The following is a 24,823-nucleotide window of genomic DNA, read 5'->3' as shown; positions in this document are numbered from 1 at the left end:
TTAAAATTAGTTGACCTTTAAGGCAATTTTCTGAGAAAAATTAGTTTTTACATTACACCTTATGTTTTTAATTGGAAGTCCTTTTCTTCAGTAATGATATTGCTGGTAGAATGCTATATTTTTTTGGCCCTAAAACATTATCTAAGTGGTACTTTGGTGATTATATCTCACTAGAGTGGAAGAAATTAGCCTCACCAATTTGGTAGTTAGTAACTTGTAATTTTCTGAATACTCTCTTTTAATTGCATGCTTACATTATGTTAACTGTTTTTGGTAAAGATGCCAAGCAAGAAGATTATTATTTATTTTACTATTTATCATCTTGTGGGGTTGATGGACTGGCAAAATGTATATATAGAGACACAAATGGCTGGTAAATAAAATTTTCTTTTGAAAATCCACAATATAAAATTTGTATTATTTGAAACCCATTTACATTTGTGGAAAGTCCAACATCTTATCAATGTTGCAGTTCAACCTGGGAAAGAATAGCTTGTTGGGTGTAGGTGAACCATCTAGAGTGTTCATTGATTTCCAAGATCACCTTGAGTTGCTGGGGTCAAAGGAAATATAGGCAACAAACTATATTTAAGGATCCAAGAAAAATCTTGAAGTGTCCCCATCAGTTGTGTAATTTAAGAGCTTAAGTGTGACATGAACTTATTTCTGGCCCTTGGGTGAAGTATTTGCCCCTTTTGCACCAATGTAATTCTGTAAATTAGTATCAACAAATACACAGATTTTATAGTTAGAAAGGACACACCATCAAGATCATTTTGTTGATCTCCCTCCAAGGCAGGAATCCTACATACCCCTGAGTTTGAATCACTTTCAATCATGGGGAAATCACTACCTCCCAAAGAAGTTGTGCCTTATTTTCTGCAGAAACTTCCCTCTTGGTAATTTTGCCCTGTTACTGCTGCCTTCTGCCCTCTGTAGTTAGAACACAGTTAAACCCTCTCCATATGACAGCCCTGCAGTTATGTCCCCCTGGATGTTCATCCTTCTGGAATTTTCTCTCCCTGTCTCTTTCTTCCATCATCTAAGTTCCTCATGGGAAATGAGATTCTTTCCCCTGCCCTTTGTCTGGACTAAGTGCCTCTTTTAAAATGTGCTATTTTAGGAGGCTGTGCACTCTCCCCCATGACAGACAAGAACAACGCTTTGAGTTCCTCTTACTGTCCTTAGCCATGTAACAGTGATTCGTGGTTTCACTTTATTTCTGGACAGTTGTAGCCACTAGACACAACCTTTGCCCTCAAACACCGCATTCACTTTGCACAAGCTTGTTGACCTCACACCTAAGTCAGCTTTTCTTGAACCCTCATCTGAACAAACAAACATTCATTCTGATCTGCGGATATCCCTTGCGGCGTCAGGAAGGGCCGGCTTGAGCAGTGCCGGCTCAGAGAGCTCGCCACCACCGCTACAGATTTGGTTTCCTTTTTCTCCTGATATTAAGTAAGACAAAAAACCAATTCCTGCTAATCTCTTAGACAATGCAAAGGGTTCCAGACTGTATTCCAGGAAGTTGGTTTCAACAAGCTAACAAAGAGACCACCGAGACCAGAAAGGAGGCTAGGAATACGGACCAGGAGGTGGCGTTCAGGTAACCCCCAGGGGGGGACGGCGGGGAGCCGGCTCTGCCGAGGGTGGGAGTGCGCCACGACAGCCAGGAGGGAAGGCCAGCGGCTGTGCGCCCCGGCGTGGACGCGCGCGGGAGTTCAGGCTGGGGAATGTGTCACCACGTGCTGCAGGGAGGCGGGGACAGGGCCCTCTCCTCCAGTTATCAGTAAAGAGTGCAGGGCAGGATCTCGGAGTTTCACAGCGGACTTGCCTGGGATAGTGTTGAGATAGAGAGAGAGAGAGAGAGACTGACTCACGTGGACATAAACAGACGGAGAAACAAACAGACGAGGTGAGAACATAGCAGGCTAGCTAACTTACTAGCGTGACATTGCAGAGAAGAGATCTGGGAGAGGGAGGGTCCCGTTTATACGCTCAAACCCCAGGACACCGGAGGGGCCATTTCCTGCAGCTTCCTGGGGGCTGCACGTCTCACCCCTTCTAAGTTTGCTGTGAGGGAATTAAGCAGAAAGAAAGAAGAGGAGGTGGGGTTCTACAGCCCATGTGCTTTTAGTTCTTCCTAAGAAGTGGCGCGGTTGTAGGGCTTTCTATCCGGAAAGAGCATGTGTCATCACACTGCACGCTAATCCTGGGACGTTTGCAAACCCGGCTCCGGGGCAGTTGGCCCCATGCCCGGCCGGGCGTTCGAGGGCTCCGGCCTCGCAGTGCTCCCGGGGCCGGCCGGCGGTAGCCGGGTGGCCTTTATCTCTGTCCCCCTTTGTCCTCTTTATCTCAGGCTCTCCAGGAGGCCCGGGGGCCCGCTCTGTCTATCGCTCCCCACCTCCGGCGGCACCGCCACTTCAATGCCCGGCAGGTCGCGGGCTGCTGCTCTTTCGAAGGCGGCGGAGGACCAAGGGCGCCCCGCGCCACCGCTGACTCGGACCGGCGCCGACGCCTGACCCGCGCCCTTGGGCACCGACGCGGGTGCGCCCGGCGCTTCCCTGTGCGCTCCAGTCCGTTTCGGGCCCGCGAGGGGCAGCCCCGGCCAGGATGGCCCCGGGCCGGGCGGTGGCTGGGCTCTTGCTCCTGGCGGCCGCCGGCCTCGGAGGGGAGGCGGCGGGGCCCGCGCTCGCCTTCAGCGAGGATGTGCTGAGCGTGTTCGGCGCGAACCTGAGCCTGTCGGCGGCGCAGCTCGGGCGCTTGTTGGAGCAGCTGGGAGCCGCCCCTGTGGAGGGCGACCCCGAGCCCGGGCAGCTGCACTTCAACCAGGTAGGGCGCGGGCCCGGCCGCCCTTCCCCGCCGGGGTGTCCGGAGACGTCCATTTGCCCAGGAACGCTGTTTAATGGGGAAAAGTGCTGGAGAAAGAATTTCGTTACGTTTCTCCAGTGTGAGGCGGGTCCTGCTTTTCACTAGACCTGGCTTTCTGGCCGGGGTTAAAGTGCTGGCGGTGACGAGGGAGCCAGAAATTGCAGTTTTATGCCCGATGAACTGCGTCCTCAGACGCTTGTGGTTATAAAATTTTATGCAAAAGTTTATGAAGTAGTTGAGAGCGGGAAGCATCTTAGGAGATGCGTTTTAGATAGGAATGGCGTCCTGAAGTCTTCCCGGCAGAGACAGTGGCTCACAGGCCCCCCTCGTTAACAGTAGCTCGGTGGGTAACGACTGCTATCGAGATGTAATGTAGTTCTGTCTTTCCGGTGTACGTTACCCGAGGCATTTGGGGCTGAAGGGCCTACTGTATAGAGATAGGGAGGCCGAGGGAGGCCCTGAGACCAAGATCAAGCATCCGGTCGGTGGGTCCAACTGGGTTTAAAGCCATAGTTTTTAGTCATCTGTCAGGTCAAGGGTTTGATTCGAATGTTCATTCATTCATTCGAAAACGAACAAACCAACCTATCATAGGACATATCCACAGTATTATACAGGCATTTGGTAATTCCTAAAATTTAAGGGTCACCAAGAGTTACCTAGGAGCAATTAAGACCATACCGGCTAGTAAACTTCAAAAAGGATGATATTATAGATTCTTCGTTATTTCGTCATAAAGATCCTATGATTATTTCTTAAAATTGTGAAGTAAGTGAAGTGTGCTTTTGGCATCCTCCCCCAAACTTCTCTGTACTTTTAAAAACTCTGTTTACTCAGCGCTTTGATTTTTTTTTTTTTTTTGCTTCTGCTTTGGTTCCAGTGACAACTGATGAATAATGGCAGTGTTCAGTATTTTCCGTATTGTTTGTCACTTCTGCGTGATGTTAGTTTGTTACAAAAAGTTTTTATGGTCCAAGATGCTTGGGAAATGCTACATACTATACTCCACTCTTGGAAATCTAGCATTTCCCGATGTATTTGACCTTAGATTACAGTTAGGGAAACTTTAATCAGATAAAGTCCTTGCTAATAACATTATAGTTTGGCATTCTTTTTGTTAGAAATATCTTACCTCATTTAAAACATGCAATATTCAAGAATTATAAGGCTCTGATGTCACGAGGGATCAAAGTGACCTCCCTTTGATCGGGAAGGGTTTTGTGGTCCTCTTATGCATGTTCTTTAGTAAACTATCTATAGATCCAGTTCTGGCATGGCATTACAGTTGGTTCAATGTCAAAAAATGATACATCGGAAAAACTGAAATGACCCCATGTTATACCGATATTTTAGAAAATGAAGCAAACAACTTCCCAAGTATTTTCTGTCTAGTTGCAGTCTCTTCAAGTGGGGGAAACAGCTGACCTGACTGAAGCATTTCTAGGTAGGAGTAGGGGCGGTCATATGCTTGGAAAGGAGCTTGGGGACTTGACTTGCAGCTGCGTATCTGTAGCCCACACATTGTTTTGACTTAAATTATCTCCTTATCTTGCAATGTCTGGAGGTGTTGAATTATAAAGGGACAAAAGACCGCTGAGCCACGCCTTGGCAAAGACACCAGAAAATATACCTAAATAATTTAGGAAAATTGCTTAAGTTTATTAGCAGTATGAGTCCCAGTTTATGAGTAAGTAGGACACCTCAATAGGTAAATTATAAGTATGTTGACACCTTGTTTCTCATTCTTCTGTTTGCATATTTAACTACCCTCATTATGGCCTCTGTGGGCTTCAAAAAGAGATGGGAAGAAGCCCATAGTTACTTTGGAAATAAAGGGAAGCCGTGGGAAATTTATCACTTAATCAGACCTAGCGAACATCTGTTGGACGTTCTAAGAAGTCCTAATGAAAACAACAATCATCAGTTAAATGTTGTCGAATGAAATGCCATTCCAGAAGAATCTATTAATTTGCTCACATTTATATCTGCTCCAGCAGGAAGTCATCCAGTTTGGAGGAAAATTTAGGGCTGTTAATATCTCCATACCTTAAAGAATGCAATTTTAGTTTCCTTACCTGCAGCAAAGTAGAATAATAATATATGTGAAAAGCTTGATTTTCTGACTTTGAAGAAGGTTGAAAAGATAGAATTTATTTCTTTGGGACAGGGATTTATTGAATCTTCTATGAGCTCTGTTTACAGATGACATTCTTCCTTTGGATGAGGGCTTAGGTCAGCTTTTCCCATGTAATAGGACTACTGTACTAATAATTTAGACAATTTTGGAAGGTCTTCTAATATTTTTTCAGTGTCCTTAAGTACTATTAAAAGAACTTGTTGCTTTGGGATATCAAAGTGACCTGAGTTCAAACTGGAAACAATAGAATAATTGAGTTTACTGTTTTGCTTCTTATGGTTTCTGAGGGTACAAAGAACAGGTAGAAGAAGCAACCCAAACAAGTGAGAGGAGGGAGTTCTTTTATCTAAATGGGTCTCTGGGGCCCATGCCCCAGTGTAAGTCTGCTCTATCTCAGGGAGTTTCTAAAATACAAAGGGAAGCCCCAGCTGAGTGAATACGCTGGGTGATTAATTTAGGGGATTTAAGAATAGGCTCAGTACCACCTTTTGTTTGTTCAGATGTTCCTTTCTCATTCTCCAAGTGGTCTTTTCTCTTCATTTCTCCTTCAGAACACCTCACCTCTAAATTATCACACTAAGCTGCAGGAAATGCCTCCATTTAAATAACTCAGTCTCCTGAGGAGGCTTAGTGGGGGTGATGGAGATGTGGGTGTGGGTGTGGTAGGTTGGCATGTGAGGCAGCCTTTGTTTCCCACCATCACTCAACCTTAGACTTTTGCTTCTCTCTCCTAACTTTATTTTTTCATTTAATATGTATCCTGCAGCGCATCTTCTTTTTATGTTTCACAGGTTGCTTGAACCTTGTTTTTAAATCCCTTTCAATTCACCTTCAATCTTCCTAAAGCAATACTTGGAGTATGCCTCTCTTCTTTCAGATCTCCTGCATGAACTGTCTCTTAGCTGGTGAAGTCTAAATCTGAAGCCTGGCATTTAAGGCTCTGCACCGCAAGGTTGACCCTGAGACGTTAACCTGCCTGCCCAGACCTAGCACGCACTCAATTAAATTATTCATTCTTCTATGAAGTCACTTCTCCTTCTACTCAACCACTTTTCTACCTCATTATCTTCCTTGCACCCTTCCTGTTTCCAACTGCAATGTCCTTTTTTTCCTTGAATTGCCCTATCAAAATCTTAAATTTTAAAAAACCCAGCTAAACTCCATAAAACCTTTCTGGGGCATCACAACCACCACTGATTTGCTGTCTTTTTGAATTCTTGAAATTTTTTATTATGCTAACGACACTTAGCTATTCATGTGTTCAACAAATATTTCAAATAACTACTATACTCTGATTAGAGTGGTCCCTTAAAAGTACCTATCTAATCATATTGCTCATTTTATTAAAACAAATGCCTTCAAGATAAACTTTAAACACTTTAATGTGGCTTAAGCCTTTTTATGATCTGGTTCCTGTATATTTCTCAGGCTTTATCCTTTGCTACTATTCCAGTCTTCATGGACTGCCGGTACTTCCTGATTCACCATATATGTGTGCTTGTGTTTTAGGTATCAGTTTAGACATTACTTCTTCCGAGAAGCCTTTCTTAGCCTTCTCAGGGGTTTAGTAGGAGCCCCTTTTTATGAGACCCTATATTAATTGGTGCCTATGAAATCGTAACATATTATATTGCAATTATAATATGGACATAATTTTATACGTATTATAAATTTCTGTTTATATGGCTTCTCCTCGACCCCAACACACACACCCATACGATTGTGAACAGATTGAAGGGACTGATCTGGACTCATCTCTCTAGGGGCTAGTGTAGTGCCTGGTACATAACATGTATTCAGTATATATAGTTTTGAATGAATGAGTGAAGATGGTTTAATATGAGTAAGGCAATTTGAGCCCTCACATGACTTTACAGTTAATAGGTAGACGTGTGACATGTGCACACGTAACTATAATGCACGATAGAACGATATGTCTGATTAAAGAATTTCAGAAAAAGTGGAATGGGATCAGACTTGTGTTTTGGGGAAATTCATCTGCATGAGAGTGTGGAATGTGTCGGAGTGGGTCGAGACAGGAGCTAAGGAGGAAACTGCAGTGGTTTGTAGGAGATGTAATGATTGCTTGATCTTGGAGGCTGTCGGGGGTACATAAAAGCTCTGCCGCCTTCTGGAAGAGCAGCCATGACTGAAGAGTAGGCAAAAGCCCCAAAGGTAGATATTTTCTACTTCAGTCTTTTACCTGTAGCAGTCAGTCATTTAGCTATTGTTAGATCTTTCCTTTCATTAGTTTATGGCCCAAGGATGCCAGAGGGAGAGGCAGTGAGGTAACTCTTGGCTTATTTCAATGGATGGCCAGGCTAGCGGTCTGTAGCAAACAGAAGGGGTGTACGTGTGTGGTCATTACATACATGTTGTATGCATAGCTTGTTGTTGCTTAGTGTACTTTTTCTTGGCATGGTGGGTAACCGTGCATTAGATGAGGGAGGTTCTGGGAAGCACTGATCATGGATGGAGGGGAGAAAGAGCATCTCTCTCCCTCTTTTTTTTTTTTTTTTTATTTCCTTTATATTCTGAGAAATGGGGGTGGGGGTAAATCTTCCAGGAATGCCTTCCAACCTGCTTGTTCAGGTGAGAAACTGGCAGGAAGGGCCAGACCGAAGGGCTAGGTTGTGCTTAGGTCTACGGTGGCTTTTCCTTCAAGACAATGGATCTATTTTGATATATTACATCACTCTCATTTAAGTTGACTGTGTACAGTGTGATCATTGTTTCCAAAAGGTTTTAGGAAAATGAGATACACTCATAATTCATTTGACTGTGATGTCAAGAGCTTAGTTTGCTTTCGTGCCAGGGATGATTGGGATCCATATGAGAAGGTACCCTTCATTCTTTCCATCTCTGACTCCCAAACTTGCATCTTTACCCACTACCCTAGGAGTCACATAGACCCTTTTGTACATAACATAAATAATTATATCTAGGATTTATTGTTTTTTTCCTGTGCGACATAGCTCTTAACCACTTTATCTGTATTAACGCATTTCAAAATCACAACAATCCTGTGATACAGATACCATTATTAAGTTAATTTTACACATGAGAAATATGTGGTGCTGAGAGATTAAGTACTTGACCAAAATCACACAGTAAGTGGTAAAACCTCAGGCAATCCTAAATCCTATAGTGGATTTTTTGAATTATAGTTTAGAAAAATCATAACAGTTGCCCTAGCCAGGGCAACTGTTAACCTCAGATTTTTTTTTTTCTTTTTTTTTTGCGGTACGCGGGCCTCTCACTGTTGTGGCCTCTCCCGTTGCAGAGCACAGGCTCCGGACGCGCAGGCTCAGTGGCCATGGCTCATGGGCCCAGCCGCTCTGCGGCATGTGGGATCTTCCTGGACCGGGGCACGAACCCGTGTGCCCTGCATCGGCTCTATGGGTAGAAGTTACAAATCAATCGCTTATGTAGCTCCATTGCTTAGTCATGTTAAGGAAATAGTATTAAGACTACAGAAACTACAATGATGATAACAGGCCCTTGTCCTCAGAGAGCTTATAATCTAATTAAGAAATAAGGTGGAAACTTGTGAAAAGTATGCAAGGCAAAACTGTAGTAGTTAAGTAATCACTGAAAGAAATATTACAAGACGTATCCCTAGGCTGTGTGTGATTAATTACCAAACAGATACTTTTGGGAGACATGTTCTGTGGGAGCCTTCCTGGAAACACCTTGTGGAGAGTTACAAGTCAGTCAATTCTCCTTTTGGAGGATTTTGCTTGTTTGTTTTGGTTTTTAAAATACTTACTGGATGAACATCTGCTTGTGCTAAATGTGTCTGTGCTATTAATCACAAGATGGGTTTTCTCGTGCATTACATGAATTCTCTTTTACAGAATGAAAATTTCTTTAATTCTTTGTTATATAATGAATTTTTCTTGGAGAAAATATTTTGGCAACAATAGTTTTCCTAATTTTGAGTTTCAAAAGTTTTCCTGGAGAAAGGCATATTAATCAGCTTCTTCTTTCTTCTATGGATAATGGGAGAAACATCCATGTCTAGTGTTAAATTTTTCAGTCCTGTTCTCACTTTTACTCTAGAAGAATTCTGCCAATGAATTCACTCTCTCTTCAGGCAGTTTAGAATGTAAGTCCTCCTTTTTTAAAAAAAAAAAAATTGTGCCATCTTCTCTCTGGCAGAGAATCCTTTTTTTTTTTAACGTGTTAATTATCTTTTTTCTTTTTTAATTGACGTATAGTTGATGTGCAGTATTATATAAATTACAGGTGTACAATACAGTGATTCACAACTTTTAAAGATTATACTCCATTTATAGTTATTACAAAATATTGGCTGTATTTCCTGTGTTGTACAATACATCCTTGTAGCTTATTTTATACATAATAGTTTGTTCCTCTTAATCCTGTAAGTCCTCCTTTTTTATGCCTGTGAAGCAGCTGCATTGCTGACTGCACAACACTGGAGAAGGAGGACTGTGCATTGGTGCTAGGGAATGAGTTGAAGCAATGAGGGAAGAGTAGGTGAGCAAAGTACTTTAACAGAATTACTAACCCTAACAGAGGTACTAACTCTAACAGAATTACTAACTCTTAGAATCTCACTGCTGCTAGATGGGAGTTTGAGCTCTCATACAGTTACCAGGAGAGGGAGTGGTAAACTTTTTCCCTTAATTGAGATAGATCTTTATTTCTCTCTAGAGATATTCAAAGTAGAGTAGCTGGGTGGGAGATTTTCAGCTTCTATGCTTTCCATGGTTCACACCATCTTTCTGTTTCCAGGTGATGCCCACATTGGGAGATGCTGATGGTCAGGGACTTCATTTCCCCATCATAAAAACCCATTGCTTCTCAACTATGACTGCAGTTTAAGAGTTTTTTCTTTAAATTCAATATACATTTGAAACCTCTATGTTAAATTTCTTTTGGTGGTAGTAGGGGTTGGGGGAGGAAAATAGGAATATAAATAGGCATGGAAAACAGGCCTGAAGTTGAGAAGGATTGGCATTCCTCAGGGAAAAGAAAAGCAACCCCATAATGAGGGTAGCCTAATGTGATTGGTAACAAGAGTTTGCCAGTTAGTTGGATTCAGAGTGGCATGTCCTCAAGGGACTGTCCATATTACTAAGTGCACACAGTTAATATTAGGATCATTTACAATGCAATTTATTTTAAAAAAAAGAATGTTACTAAACTCTTGACAACCTAAGAAACTTGTAGTTTTCAGAGTGTTCCCATTTCCAACTTCAGAGGATGGTAGGATTCTTGTTTGTAATTGAAACTAATTAATTTATTCTCAAACTATTCCCAGTTGTCTGTTTCAGGAGCCAGATGGGTTTGCCGAGTCTTGAGGTTTATTTTATAAAGAAATGAAACTGTCACTGAATTACCTTTGTGATGATGGGGTGTGGGAACATAGAAAATCTTCAGAATGGAGCCTTGTTTAATTTGGTTTCCTTCTCCTTCCAAAGGTCCTCTGTTGTTTTTCTTGGCCTGAAGCTTAAGGAGAACAAAAACAAAAATCTGTGAATCTAGATCAAAGGTGTTAACCTGAAAAGTAGTCTTATGCCTTTGAAGTCCAAATATTTAATACCTTGACTTTTTTTATACTTAACTAAATAGAGAAATAAAAAAACCAAGTGAGCATTGATGAGGCCTCTAAGACTTTAGTTCTGTTTTAGTTCTATTTTTGAACCTATTCAAAAATAATACACTTGTCATTGGCATATCCAATGGGCTTCTTAGGTCTCTAACTGTAGTAGGAATACAACATAATGGTTAACAATTTGTCCTTGGGGTTTAAACAGACCTGGGCTGAAATTCTAATCACTTACTAGCTGGGAATCACAGGCAAATGACTTAACCTCTTTAATCCTCAGTTTTCACATCTGTGAATTGAAAAAATGAACCTGACTCATAGGATGGTTGTGAACAAAAATATAAGAACAATAATAATAATTACTGAGTATCCCTGTATTTTAGGCACTTCTATATTTACTACTATGTGTATTACATATAGTAACTCAGACAAATAATCTTTTTTTTCCCATTACCTGTATTACTTAAAAAAATAAATAACAGAAAAGACAATGCATGTAAAATACTTAGCATCATGCCTGGCTCAAATTATATGCTCAATGCATAGTTATTATATTATAATAACTATTATAATATATATCAACTAATAGTATTAGTTGATATAGCTTAACAATAGCTTAACTACCCTTAACAAAATTGTCTTTCACTGGAGGCCTGAGCACCTCAGGGTTACTCAACTTTGAGGAAAGCAGTGCTATAAAAAGACAGCAAGGATTAATGAAATGAAAAGTTCAGTGAGAAATACATCAGTCCACTGACTTTGGTTTCAGTGGTGACTCTCATCTTGAGAAAGGCTTTTACCATTTGCCTCTTCTTCCCTTTTATCAAATACTAGTAATAAACTCCTGAAAAATGTAAACTCCTGAAAATGTAAACCTTAGGTCCTCCCAGAGGCCTTCTGAGGCTATATTTAGGAGTTGGCTTTGTTTTATTATATTTGTCCAAATTTTACATCACTACTGAAATGTGAATGATTGGAAATCCATATTATACTTGTAGAGATGGATGTAATTGTGCTTTTAAATTTAGATTTACCTCAGGACCTCTGTATGGGTTTTGCAAGCCAAAAAAATCCAGGATCCTCCACATTCAGCTGACCTTATTAGTTGGGAAGTAGGGAAGAGAACAGGAGCCACTTTGGTCTGACTGTGATAAGTCAGGGATGTATCTCTTCAGGGACAGGGAAAGAGAAGTTAGTCCAAACCTCAAACAAGAGGTAAAATCAGCAAGACGATTCTGAGTTGGGTAACAGATCCTGCTTTAAATGAATATTGAACACATATGCTAGAAAACACATAGACCCTTCTGTTAAGGGATGCACCCTACTGATGATCCCAGGTACTTGAGTTTGAATATCAAATCATGATGCTCTGCAGCTTTCTTTAGGAGCAGGGATCTCAGAATTCATGTGTATTCTTTGGTTACTTTACCTACACATCTTTTGAGAAAGTCTAGACACTGGCTCTGTCCCTAATCTTGGGATGAATGCGATTTAAGTAAATGTTCAGGTAGGACCTTCGCTCCAGCAGAAGGAGAAGGTCCCACCCTAATAGTAGTGATAGTTAACATTTATGGAGTACTTATCATGTGCTGGGCATTGTGCTCAGTACCTTCTTATATACCATCCCATTAAGCCTCTTAATCTCACAGGATGAGTAGTACTCTAGGTATGCCCATGAGGAAACCCAGTCTCAGCAAGGCTGAATACCTCCCTCAGAGTCATAGCTCAGAAGTGGCCGAGTGAGGATTCTAGTCCAGAGTGACTAGACTTCAAAACCCAGGCTCTCTCTCCACTGTTGCTCCACATATACTGAAGAATATCGTCCCACAGAGGGACTGGTTTATTTTCCAAAAATCTTAGTGCCTCATATGTCATCCAAGTGCCTCGGTGTCAGTAGAACCGATGCTAGTTTCCTGAAGCCACTGGGAACAGTACAGTCATTTAAAGCAGGAAGGTGTTTTCTGCTGAGATTTCTTTTGTTTCAGTAAAACAAGAAAAAAAAAGTATTATTACTATTTTTCTGCTGGAGCTGTCTCTGCAATAGTCAGGTCTAGCTCTAAAACAAGAGTATCAATTCCTTCACAAGCTATTTTTCAACCTTGCAATGTTATTTCCTGATCATTGACATTTGATACTCCAAACAGTGTTGTGAGAGAAGTGGGACATAGCAGTTTCCCCAGAAACTGAGGCACAAAGAAGTCTTTGGCAGAAGTCACCAAGTGCCCAAATTTGACTGGGAGAACAGAGGTGCCAATTTGGAATCCTCAGTTCTCCATTGTGCTGGTTTTAGGCAGGTGCTGCCTTAGCGTGGCCCCTGTGCTATGAATCCCCTGAATATCCCATGGTCTTCGTGCCTTACTTTCCTTATATAACTGGGTGGTGGACATGTATGAAGTCTATTCTATTTTCTCACCTTCCAGACACTCCTCAGCACATTGCGGTATGGCTCTTCCCCCAATACTTCCTTAAAATTGCTCTATAGGACGTCACCCAGACCTTCTTATTGCTAAATACAATGAGAGATTCTCAGGCTTTACCTCTGTGTTAATTTTGACAGTGTTGAACACATCCTACTTGAAACACATCCTCCCTCTCCTTGCCCACAGCGGTGTCTACCTGGCTTTGGTTTTCTTACCTCTCTGGCTGCTTCTTTTCAATTTCAGTGTCTTTTGCTCATCCTTTAAATATCGGTGTTCCTTGGGGTTCTGTCCTAAGCACTCTTCCTTTTGATTTTGCACACTCTCTCTGTGCAACCTCAGTCACTCCTCTGGCTGCAGTTATCACCTGTCTGTGGGTGCTTTCTGCTTAGGCTGGCTTGGTTCACATTTCTCTCCTGAGGCTTAGCTATGCACAGCCTGGTTGCCGATTGATGTCTAACTCTCTCCTCTCCCCAACTCAGCAGGTCTAAACCTGTCCCAAATGGAACTCATCAACTCCATCCTTTCTCCATCAACACCTTCTGGTACAGTAAGTCCCCTACATACGAATGAGTACTGTTCCAGGAGCACGTTTGTAAGTCCAATTTGTTCGTAAGCCTAGGTACCCAAGTAACACAATCGGCTATATGGTACGGTACTGTAATAGGTTTATAATACTTTTCACACAAATACATAAAAAAAACCAACAAACACAAAAAATAAAGAAAACATTTTTAATCTTGCAGTACCTTGAAAAGTACAGTAGTACAGTACCACAGCTGACATACAGGGGCTGGCATCCAGTGAACAGGCAAGAAGAGTGACTGGCTGGAGGAGGGGGAGGAGGCGGGAGATGGTAGAGCCGAAGGATCATCAGCAACAGGAGATGCAAGGCAAGCTGCCATTTCACTCACACCTGACACTGAGGCCACAGGTTCTAGTTCCTTGCTGGATTCAGTTCTATCTAGCCTCCTGAAAAAGCGATCCAGTGATGCCTGGATAGCAGCTCTTTTTTTCTCGTCGTTGATGACACGGTAGCACTGGATTGCATTTTGAACGGCTGCTGCAACCTTCGTGCACCATTCTAAGTTTGGGTCCTGTGCCTTAAAAACTAACAGTGCCTCCTCAAATAAAGAAAAACCCCTTGCCATTTCCTGCATTGTGAATCTCTTCGGTTCTTCAGTTACTTCTTCTTCCTCTCATCTCTCTCTGTCCTTTCTCTGGGCCTCCGATTCCGTCAGGTCTTCATTAGGAAGCTCCTCGTGTTGCACAGCAGGGAGTTCAGTGTTCTTAGAGTGAGCAACATCTACCATCTTTTAGCCTTGCTGCACTCTCTCAATTATTTTCACTTTTGTTTCCATCGTCATCGCTTGGCGCTTCTTAGCAGTACCAGCTACATCACTGCTGCTTTTACACTTTCTTCTGGACATCCTGGGCTTGAAATAAGGATACTGTGCTACTGTACTCTATACAGTACTGTACAGTAAAGTACACAAAGCACAACCACTTGTAGAGGATGCACACACATGACCATGTACGCCAGACACGTGAACTAACTTATGTGATTGGACATGCGAATGCACTTTCGCATCTTTGAAAGTTCACAACTTGAAGGTTCGTATGTCGAGGACTTACTGTAATCCTGGCTTGTCAGTCTCAGTGATGAGTGTCACCATCCACTCCGCTGACTCAGCTGAAAAACTGGATATTATTCTTGAGTCCTCTCTCTCTCTACTTCCCATGTCAAAGCATAAGTCGTGTCACAATAGCTTAAATACTGCTTACTTAATATCTCTAAATTCCAGTGTTCTCTTTAGTGTAGGGGGGATAATTTTATCTACTCTATGGGATTGTTGTGAGATTTAATTAGATACAGACCTTGCATTCTGTTTGTGCCTGGCGTTATGCTGCCCACGGCATTCCATGCTGCCCCATGTCCTATCTTTCACATTGCTGCCAGATTTCTATCCCAAGTACACGAATCTGATCATTTCACCATCTTCAAATGGCTTCTAATTACTGTTAAATAAAATCTAAACTTCTTGCCTGATATTTAAGGCCCTGTAGTACCCACCCTTACCCCCCATATTTCTCCAACTTTATTTCTCCTTTTTTCTTCACATCTCATCTTAGATGTTGTTTTCTCCAGGAATCCTTGGACAATCCCATTCCTTTAGGGTACGTTAGTTATTCTGTCTTCTTCGCATTCATGGATCCTACCCTAGCACTTACTGGGCCATACTGTAATTACTTTTTTAAAAAAATCTGAACCCTGTACTAGTCTGTGATATCTATTGTGAGGTTAGGGACTGGGTTTATCTCAGTCACCTTCTTTATTCCTGTAACTAGCATAGTGTCTAGCATATACTAGGTATTCAGGAAATATTTGTTAAATGAATGAATAACTTCAACCTTTTACAATAAGTTTTATACCAGTATAACTTTTAAAATTATTTCAGTCGACCTAGATGTCTCATTTAGTTCAAAGTAAGCCAGCAATCCATTTATTTGATGCAGACACATTAATAAAAAAATAGTAGAAAAGAAACAGTATGTTAAAATTGAACCTGTGTGTCATATCAGTAGAAGGAAATAATTAAGTTTTTATTCCTTCTAATTTCTGAAAATTTTAGAGTTCTGTGGTCATAATTTAGACTCAGATTTTCTCCATAGCCCATAGCTGTAATTTTTATGGCAACTTGGAAACACTGATGTCAGTATTAGTTTATTTGTAGTATCAGGGCTGTACTGAGTTGATGCCGGGTAAGTTTTATAGAATGAGCAAGGCAACTTGTGACTAGAAAATTTGATTCTTCAGTTCCTAGTAAATAAGTCTCAGGTTATCAGTTTGTATTTCTCAGAATTATATTCAGACACTATGTGCTAGTTTCTAATCTTCTTTCATTCCCTGCACTTTCCTTAATCTATCATGTTAGTGATTGTTATAAGTTGAATGACTTACGTGTCTGAAGCTTTGCTAGGAGTTGAGGAAGATATGAGATAATCATCCTTCCTCTCTAGATGTTCATGATCTTATTAAAGAGGTATCCATTTTCATGAGCAGATGGTAATGCGAGGAAGCACACAGTAAGTGCTAAACATGTAAATCCTATGGGTAGGGGAGTCTGGAGAGCATAGCAATATTAAGTAGAGGCAGTGGGGGCCAAATATAGGACAGATAGAAGTGGTATACTTTGAGAGGCGGTATCTCAGAATTCTAGGTAGGGCTCATGGGGCATGCAAAGTCACAGTGAAGGTAAAATGCAAGGCATTAGAACTGCTTGGTTAAAACAGAGTTTAAGGATGCTTTTGGTGGAGGGCAAAAGGAGGAAGGGAGGTTAGGGACAGATAATTCTTCGGTGTTAGGTCTTTAGACTCTTGGCAGAAGGAAAGTTTTTTTTGGTGTGTGTGTTGGGGGCCAGTTTGAGCAGAAGATTGACAACGGCAATATTTCAGTAGAAATAGTCTTGTGTGTGGGGTGAGTAAGGATAAACAAGATGAGACATGTATTGGGTAAGGTTAGTTAGAAGTTCCCAACTTGTCAGTTAAATGTAAGGGCCCATCTGTCATTCTTATGCTCTAGGCCAAAGCTGTTGGTCTCAGGATCCTTTTGTACTCTTAAAAATTATTGAGGACCCCAATATACTAAAGTACATGTGGTTTATATCTATTGATATCTACCATTATAGAAATTAATGTTAAGAAAAATTTAAAATATTTATTTAACATATAAAAAATAACAGTAATAAGGCCATACCATGTTAACCTTGTTTTTTAAATGAAAGATAACTGTATTTACCATGACAAAAAATTAGTGAGAAGAATGACATTGTCTTACATTTTTGCAAATCTCTAATGTCTGGCTTAGTAGAAGGTAGTTGAATTCTCATATGTGCTTCTGTATTCAATCTGTTGTGACATGTTATTTAGCCTCTGGAATATCCATTGTTCACTCATGAAAGAATGAGAGTGAAAAAGGAAAATGCAGTTTTAGCATTATTATGAAAATCATTTTGACCTTGCATTTTCTCTGCCATGGTCTTGGTAACCCCTGGGCGGCGGGGCGGGGGGTGTGTGTGTCCCTGGACTCCACTTTGAGAACCACTGTGCCAAAGCGTTGTGATATGATTGGGTCTGTGATGGACAGGGTCATTCCACATATGCAGAGGTTAGATGACTTTGAGGATGAGCTCACTTCTTGTGGCATCTGCCCCAGCCTTGAGTTGGAGAAGGGGCAAGCCTTCCACACTTTATCTCCTAGGGGACTTAGTGGGGAGCCCTTGGCGAGAAGCAAGGCCAGAAGACCTTTTGGTCTTGGCAGCAAATGGGAGGAGGCCTAGGGGACTATCTTGCTGGTGATGTAAAGCAGAGTGGCCTCAGCCCCTGGAGCCAGGTCAGGATCATGAAGTCAAAAATCCAGATTATTTGTGCTCTGACACCACACCAGGCTTCTGGGTGTGAGAGAGCCTTGGAAACTGCACGTAGAGAGGGGGCAGGGCTGAGAACCTTGTCAGTAGCTGTGGTCATCAGAAAATTTTGTAAACCTCTTTTAAAGAGTGTATCACAGCTTTTAAAATTTCTTTTTCTTTAGTAAAAATTAAAAAAAATTCCAGCCTGTCTTAATTGTGTTTGGAGGAACCTGTAAAAAGATTGGAAAACCCTCATGATTTAACTTTATTTTCTTAATTAAATTAGGAATACATGCATGTTGTCTAAAACTTTGGCAAATATAGAGAAGCAGAAAGGAAAAAAAAAATCGTCCATAATTTCACCACCAGAGGTAAACACTGTTAACATTTTAAAGCATGTTATCTCCACATTTTTTTTTAACATCTTTATTGGAGTATAATTGCTTTACAGTGGTGTGTTAGTTTCTGCTGTATAACAAAGTGAATCAGTTATACACATACATATACCCCATATCTCCTCCCTCTTGCGTCTCCCTCCCTCCCTCCCTATCCAACCCCTGTAGGTGGACACAAAGCACTGAGCTGATCTCCCTGTGCTATGTGGCTGCTTCCCACTAGCTATCTGTTTTACATTTGGTAGTGTATATATGTCCATGCCACTCTCTCACTGTGTCCCAGCTTACCCTTCCCCCTCCCTGTGTCCTCAAGCCCATTCTCTACATCTGCATCTTTTTTTCCTCTCTCTCTCTCTTTTTTTTTTTTTGCGTTACGTGGGCCTCTCACTGTTGTGGCCTCTCCCGTTGCGGAGCACAGGCTCCGGACGTGCAGGCTCAGCGGCCATGGCTCACAGGCCTAGCCGCTCCATGACATGTGGGATCTTCCTGGACCGGGGCACGAACCTGTGTCCCCTGCATCGGCAGGCGGACTCTAAACCACTGCGCCACCAGGGAAGTCCACGTCTGCATCTTTATTCCTGTTTTGCCCCTAAGTTCTTCAGAACTATCTTTTTTTTTTTTTTAGATTCCATATATATGTGTTAGCATACTGTATTTGTTTTTCTCTTTCTGACTTACTTCACTCTGTATGACAGACTCTAGGTCCATCCACCTCACTACAAATAATTCAATTTCGTTTCTTTTTATGGCTGAGTAATATTCCATTGTATATATGTGCCACATCTTTATCCATTCATCTGTCGATGGACACTTAGGTTGCTTCCACGTCCTGGCTGTTGTAAATAGAGTTGCAACGAAGAAAATATTTGCAAATGAAGCAACTGACAAAGGAAGACAAGTGAGGGGTTCATTCATTCATTTACTAATTTGTTCTTTCAACATGTATTTACTAAGCCCTGCTGTGTGCCAGGCATACAGTATTATATTGTTAGTATTAGCATTGGTAAATACTAAGGTGGATATGAGCTCAAGGATTCCAGAAGTTTCTTTCCCATTACATAATGATTTTGGATCTTCATCTTTTCCTCTTCCTAACACACTCTTAACAATCTGAGACCAGTTCCTGGCCTCGTAGTTGTATGGTTATATGATGGTAGCCTAGAAGGATGAAGGAACATGTTGGCTTCTCTGCTTGAAATGCAAGAATACTGGGTTTAAAAAAGTTTGTGTGGCTCAATTACTTGACAACCCAGAAAAACGGACAGGACTTGATATTTCATTCTAATTTTGATCGTCACTGAGTCTAAATGCATCAGGAGAGCTCTCTCCCTGCCTTGAGAGCTCAGCCATACCTGTGGCAGTGGCCTTATTAGGAAGGTGAGCTGCCCAGCTTCCACAGAATCACAGTCGGTGCAAAACAGAATCTGAAACCATCTCTGGGGTGACCTTTGAGTGGGATGATATTTCATTTGTGGCATAGTGTGAAGGCCTAGGCTTAATAGGTACGGGATCAGATGGTCTTATTGCTTTGTATTATTTAGTGGATGCCATTTGACTAGACAGCCAGGTAGAGAAGACAGCCCATGTGTTGGGAAAAGGAAGAAGGGTGGAGAAGCTTATCTTTTTGTTTTCACACAGGTTCTGGACGTAACATTCCTTTGCTAGCTTTAAAAATGTCTTTTAAATAATTACTTTATATATCAGTTAGGACTCTTTCATTTGTAAGTAAAGGAAACGTAAGTGAAATTAGCTTAAGTCAAAAAGGAAATTCATTGGCTCAGGTAACTGAAGATTCAAGGGGCAGAAGCAGCTTTAGGCACAGGTGTACCCAGGGGATTAGTGATGGTATTGGGTACCTGCCTTTCTCTGCTTATTAGCTCACCTTCTTTCACATGGTGGAAAAGCGGCCTAAGGAGCCCATAGACTTCTAGCAATGCTAGTGGAAGAAGATTTCTTCAGTAGCTCCACCAGAGAGTGGACCAGTGTGGGTCCTATGTTCCCTGGTCAGCCCCAACTAAATCACATAGAGGGAGGCTCCCATCGCAGGCAGATGGTCTGTTACTGGATGATGTGGAAGGAGTCTCAGGCAGGCAAAAATGATAAGCATTCACTGGCCTTAATTATTTCTTATGTTTTGGGCTTATCTCGCTCTGTCTTATTTTCTGGCTCCCTTTCCTGCTTTTGCACAAATTATATGTGTATTCCCAAAGTTTTTCTCCTCTTTCTATACTCTCTCTCCTGATGATCTCCTCCACTCCCACTTAACTGTTATCTCCTTACAGAAGACAGCCACATCCTTATCTCTGGCCTCTAGCTTTCTCAGAGAAAGCTCACTCATCATTTCCATCCCGTGTCCCACAGGCACCACTGCAACTTTAAATGTCTAAAATGAAATTTGCCACCATCCTCCGAAATGCCTTTCTTTTCCTAGGTTCTCTAATCACACCAGTAGTGATATCCTCTTTCTACTTTCCTGGAATTCTAACCTCAAAGTCGTTTCTGACTATTTCCTCTGCATATTATTTCTGCTTTATGTGAACTCTCATAGTTCTTTATAATTACTTTATCACTTTCTCTCTGGTTTTATAGATACTGGTGTATCTGATTTCTTTCTGCTGAAATTATTTTGGTTTCTTGACGGAAAGTATGACGACTTATTTATCTTTGTACTATTTCTTTCTTTGTTGTCACCCTCCACCTTCCACTTCTTCCATCAATGTCACACACAGAATTTTATGATGCAGTAAATACTTGTTGAATGAAGGAAAGAATTTATGTGATGTGTAGTATAATTACATGGTTATTATACTTGGTATTGTTAAAGAAAACCAGAGTCTGACAGTAAGGTAATAAAAACAGATTTTATTCAAGAACTATTGCAATAGGGGAAAAGGGACCTCAGTATAGAACTGGGCTCAGTTCTGAATACATCATGGACAAGTGGGGATTTATAGCCAAGGAACAGAGTGGGGGTCAGTGGATGGGAAATTACTAAGAGGAAACATCAGGGGTAGGGAAGGAGTTTGGTTAAATAGACCTAACAGGATTCCTGCTGAAGCCAGGGTATTCAGATATCAGGGTGAGGAATGAAGAATTTGACCAGATATTGAGGATATTAAGATAATATCAGATATTAAGGCTAGGGGGTTCTCTCTAAACAGACTTGGCAGGATTCTTGCTAAAACTGGGCAGTGCCAGCCCTACAAGGATGGATGCAAGGCCAAAGCCTAGAGGACTTAGAAGAACCTGACTAAAGTTTAGTCAAGTAGAGAGCCTGTGTAATTACCTACACTGTGTAATCTCAAATCTTGCCTAACTCCTTGGCATTTATTATAAGCAGATTTCCACTGTATAAAATGTTGAGGGAGGAATTTGCCCTAATCATTCAACCTTCCCCCCTCCTCACTGTTCAGATCCTGGGTGCTCATCCTGTTATGTCTGCTCTGGGAAACGCTGCCCTTTCTTAGACAACTGCTTTCTTTGTGTCAGGTTCAACTCTGTTAAATCAAGCGTAGTAAAAATCAATATTGTTTCAAGCCAAATAGGGTGAAGTATAAAACTATTTGCATTCCACTTGCTGGTAGATAGCTATTTAATTAAACTGATTAATTAATTAATTTTCACTCATAACTTCACTCCTTTATTTTTTAAATTAAAATGTAATTGGCGTATAATATTATGTTAGTTTTAGGTGTCCTATGTAGTAATTTGACATTTGTAGACATTGTAAAATGATCACCGTGATAAGTAGTAACCATCTGTCCCCACACAAAGCTATTACAGTATTATTGACCATGTTCCTTATGTTGTATATTACAACCCCATGGCTAATTTATTTCATAACTGGAGGTTTGTACCTCTTAATCCCCTACACCTAATTCACGCCCCCCCAACCCCCTTTCTGGCAACCATTGTTTGTTTTCTGAAGGTAGATCGCTAATTTAAATAAGGCAGGCCTGTCATTAATTCAGTTTTGTCACACTGTTAGTAGTCCAACCTCATTCTAAAATCATAAAGCAAGGCCCAGAGTTTTGTCATCTCTCTACCTTTTTGTTCTTTCTGAACAGATCATCAAAACTCTCAGCTATCTTTCAATATTGAGTATATATTCCTTGATTGCATTGGTTTTTTTTTCCCTAACTGTATGTAGGACAGTGTCTGTAATGATGTACAGTGGGCAGTCTGGGCATCCTTAAGGATAGTGACTTTAAAGCTCTTGACTGCCATTTATAGTAAAAAATGAACTTTATATTGTGGTCCAGTATACATGTGCATGGTATGTATAAAGTGTAACTGAAGCAAAAGTTTGACTAAGCAATACTTACTCCTGTTATGTGTGATACACTCTGTGGTTCTTGTTATATTGTTTTTTACTTACTTACAAAATGCTCTCTGTGATGTTGTAAGTGGATTTTCTGATCCACTAATGGGTCACAATTAGAGTCTAAAAGGAACTGCTTAACAGTCATCAAGTTTTAGGAAGTCTTAGATTGTTCATTCTGAGAAGACTTTTGCAAATTATCTATGGGCAGCATCCCTTTTCCTCCTATTTTGGAGTTGGAGGAACTTCCTTGCAGGGAAACAGTGCCGCTTTGTATTTTCACTTCTACATCTATGTATTCCTGGAATCATGCAGTGGGGCAGTCAAGCCTCATGGACTCTGTAATTTTTTTTTTTTTTTTTTTTTGGCTGCGCTGCACAGCTTGCGGGAATCTTAGCTCCCCAACCAGAGATTGAACCTGGGCCCTTGGCAGTGAAAGCGTGGAGTCCTAACCACTGGACCGCCAGGGAATTCCCCGGACTCTGTAATTTTTGAGCCTAGCATTTATGTTCCTGGGTGTCTTCACAGTAATGAATAAACTATACCCACTTTCTCTCCCCCAGTTGGCTATCGAGCTATTTTCTCCCTCCATTGGTTCATTATCCCTTATTCTTGGTCTTAGGGAAGACTGTTAACATAACATTGAGTGTTGTCTCCTCTTCTAGGGATGGCACACAGCTATCATTGTCACGAACCCAAAGGAGAGTTTAGGTTCAGTAAAGAACAGTTTTAGGCACATTCTTAGATATTACAAAAAAGATGTGTACATGTGCATTTTCTTTAAGGCAATTGAAGTCTTACCTTTTGACAACTCCATACAATTTGATGTATTTGATGTTTTTTCATCTTTCCTTCATAATCAATAGTGATCTCCTTTTACCAAATCTTACATTTTTAATTTGATTGTTTCTGTTGTGAGGGGAATTACATCACTTTATTATGAAACAGTTAACAACAACTTTTGAGTTCTTGGTACGGTTCATAGTGTATCAGTGACCTTGGGCTGCCATAACAAAATACTGGAGCCTGGGTGGCTCAAACAAGAGAAATTAATTTTCTCACAGACTGGAGACTGCAAGTCCAAGATCAAGGTGCCAGAAGGGTTGGTGTCTGGTAAGAGCTGTCTCCTTGGATTGCAGATGGCTGCTTAAGGCAAGGTGTCTCTTCTTATGAAGCCACTAATCCAGTTGGAGCAGGGCCTCACCCTCATGACTTTATCTGACCCTAATTACCTTCCAAATACTCCATAACCAAATATCATCACAGTGGGGGTTAGGGCTTCAATATATACATTTGCGGAGGACACAATCCAGTCCAGAGTACAAAGCTAAGGTCTTAGTGGGGTTTAAATATTGGCTGAAGTATGCAAAGAAACGTTCTTTGCAGTTATTAAAGGTAGACTTTTTTCTTTGAGTGAATGGGTATTTTTCATACTCTATAATTCTTATAACATTTATTAGCAATAGTAACACATTTAATTTTTTTAATAGTCTTCTTAATAATGCAAGTATATAGAAGAAAGTTTACAGTTAAAATATGCCCAAGAGTAAAACGGTACTTTTAAAAAGTTATTTCTGCAGAGAACTTTTTTCTAATGCAGATTCTATTCCTTATTAACAGTTAAATGAACTTCTAAACAGCCTAGCACCATTATAATATAGAAATATTGTAATATAGAAAAGCTACCCTCCATCATTGAGAATAATAGATATTTTAGCAAGCAACAATTTGTTCTAAAGACATACTTTAAAACAACTTTTATGTATTGAGATTATTATTGCAGTCCAGGATGGATGAATTTCTTAACCATGAAATTGTAAGGGAACCAGGTGTGTTTGTCTACAAGAAACGCTATACGGAGTGACTCCAGTAGCCTCCACAAAATACCTGTTCAAACTGAGGAAAAACAGAGATGGGGGATTGAGGATATAGAATTGTTTTAATGCTGTTTGTGTGAATTGCTGTTGGTCCACTGATAATATATATTTTTAAACATTTTTATTGGAGTATAGTTGCTTTACAATGGTGTGTTAGTTTCTGCTTTATAACAAAGTGAGTCAGCTATACATATACATACATCCTCATATCTCCTCCCTCTTGCGTCTCCTTCCGACCCTCCCTATCCCACCCCTCTAGGTGGTCACAGAGCACCGAGCTGATCTCCCTGTGCTATGCAGCTGCTTCCCACTAAGTATTTTACATTTGGTAGTGTGAGTATGTCCCTGCCACTCTCTTACTTCGTCCCAGCTTACCCTTCCCCCTCCCAATGTCCTCAAATCCATTCTCTATGTCTGCATCTTTATTCCTGTCCTGCCGCTAGGTTCTTCAGAACCTTTTTTTTTTTTTTTTTTTAGATTCGATATATATGCGTTAGCATACTGTATTTATTTTTCTCTTCCTGACTTACTTCACTCTGTATGACAGACTGTAGGTCCATCCACCTCACTACAAATAACTCAATTTCATTTCTTTTTACGGCTGAGTAATATTCCATTGTATATATGTGCCACATCTTCTTTATCCATTCATCTGTTGATACATTTTTATAGTGACTTTTTGTAGAAGAGGTAGCGTTGCGCTTCCCTGTTGGTGCATTGGTTAAGAATCCGCCTGCCAATGCAGGGGACATGGGTTCCATCCCTGGTCTGGGAAGATCCCACATGTTGCAGAGCAACTAAGCCTGTGCGCCACA

General features: G+C 41.0%; 1 protein-coding gene across 2 annotated transcripts in view; it reads left to right on the top strand.

Moving 5' to 3' along the window:
* Positions 1-1,533: 1,533 nt before the first annotated feature.
* SLC39A8 (solute carrier family 39 member 8) overlaps positions 1,534-24,823 on the top strand; it is a 70,879-nt gene continuing 47,589 nt past the window's right edge. The window contains exons 1-2 of one of the 2 annotated variants that reach the window (XM_067035550.1): positions 1,534-1,609; positions 2,363-2,835. In XM_067035550.1, the coding sequence (XP_066891651.1) occupies positions 2,617-2,835 (219 nt within the window). In that variant the 5' untranslated portion in view covers positions 1,534-1,609; positions 2,363-2,616. Of the gene's footprint in view, positions 1,610-1,791; positions 1,919-2,362; positions 2,836-24,823 lie in introns of those variants that run through there. The other variant, XM_059067311.2, reaches the window with a different exon arrangement.

This window comes from Kogia breviceps, chromosome 6, assembly GCF_026419965.1.
Source record: "Kogia breviceps isolate mKogBre1 chromosome 6, mKogBre1 haplotype 1, whole genome shotgun sequence".
Lineage (NCBI taxonomy): Eukaryota > Metazoa > Chordata > Mammalia > Artiodactyla > Physeteridae > Kogia > Kogia breviceps.
Note: the sequence above shows the minus strand (reverse complement) of the source record. Positions and strands in the feature narration are given on the sequence as shown.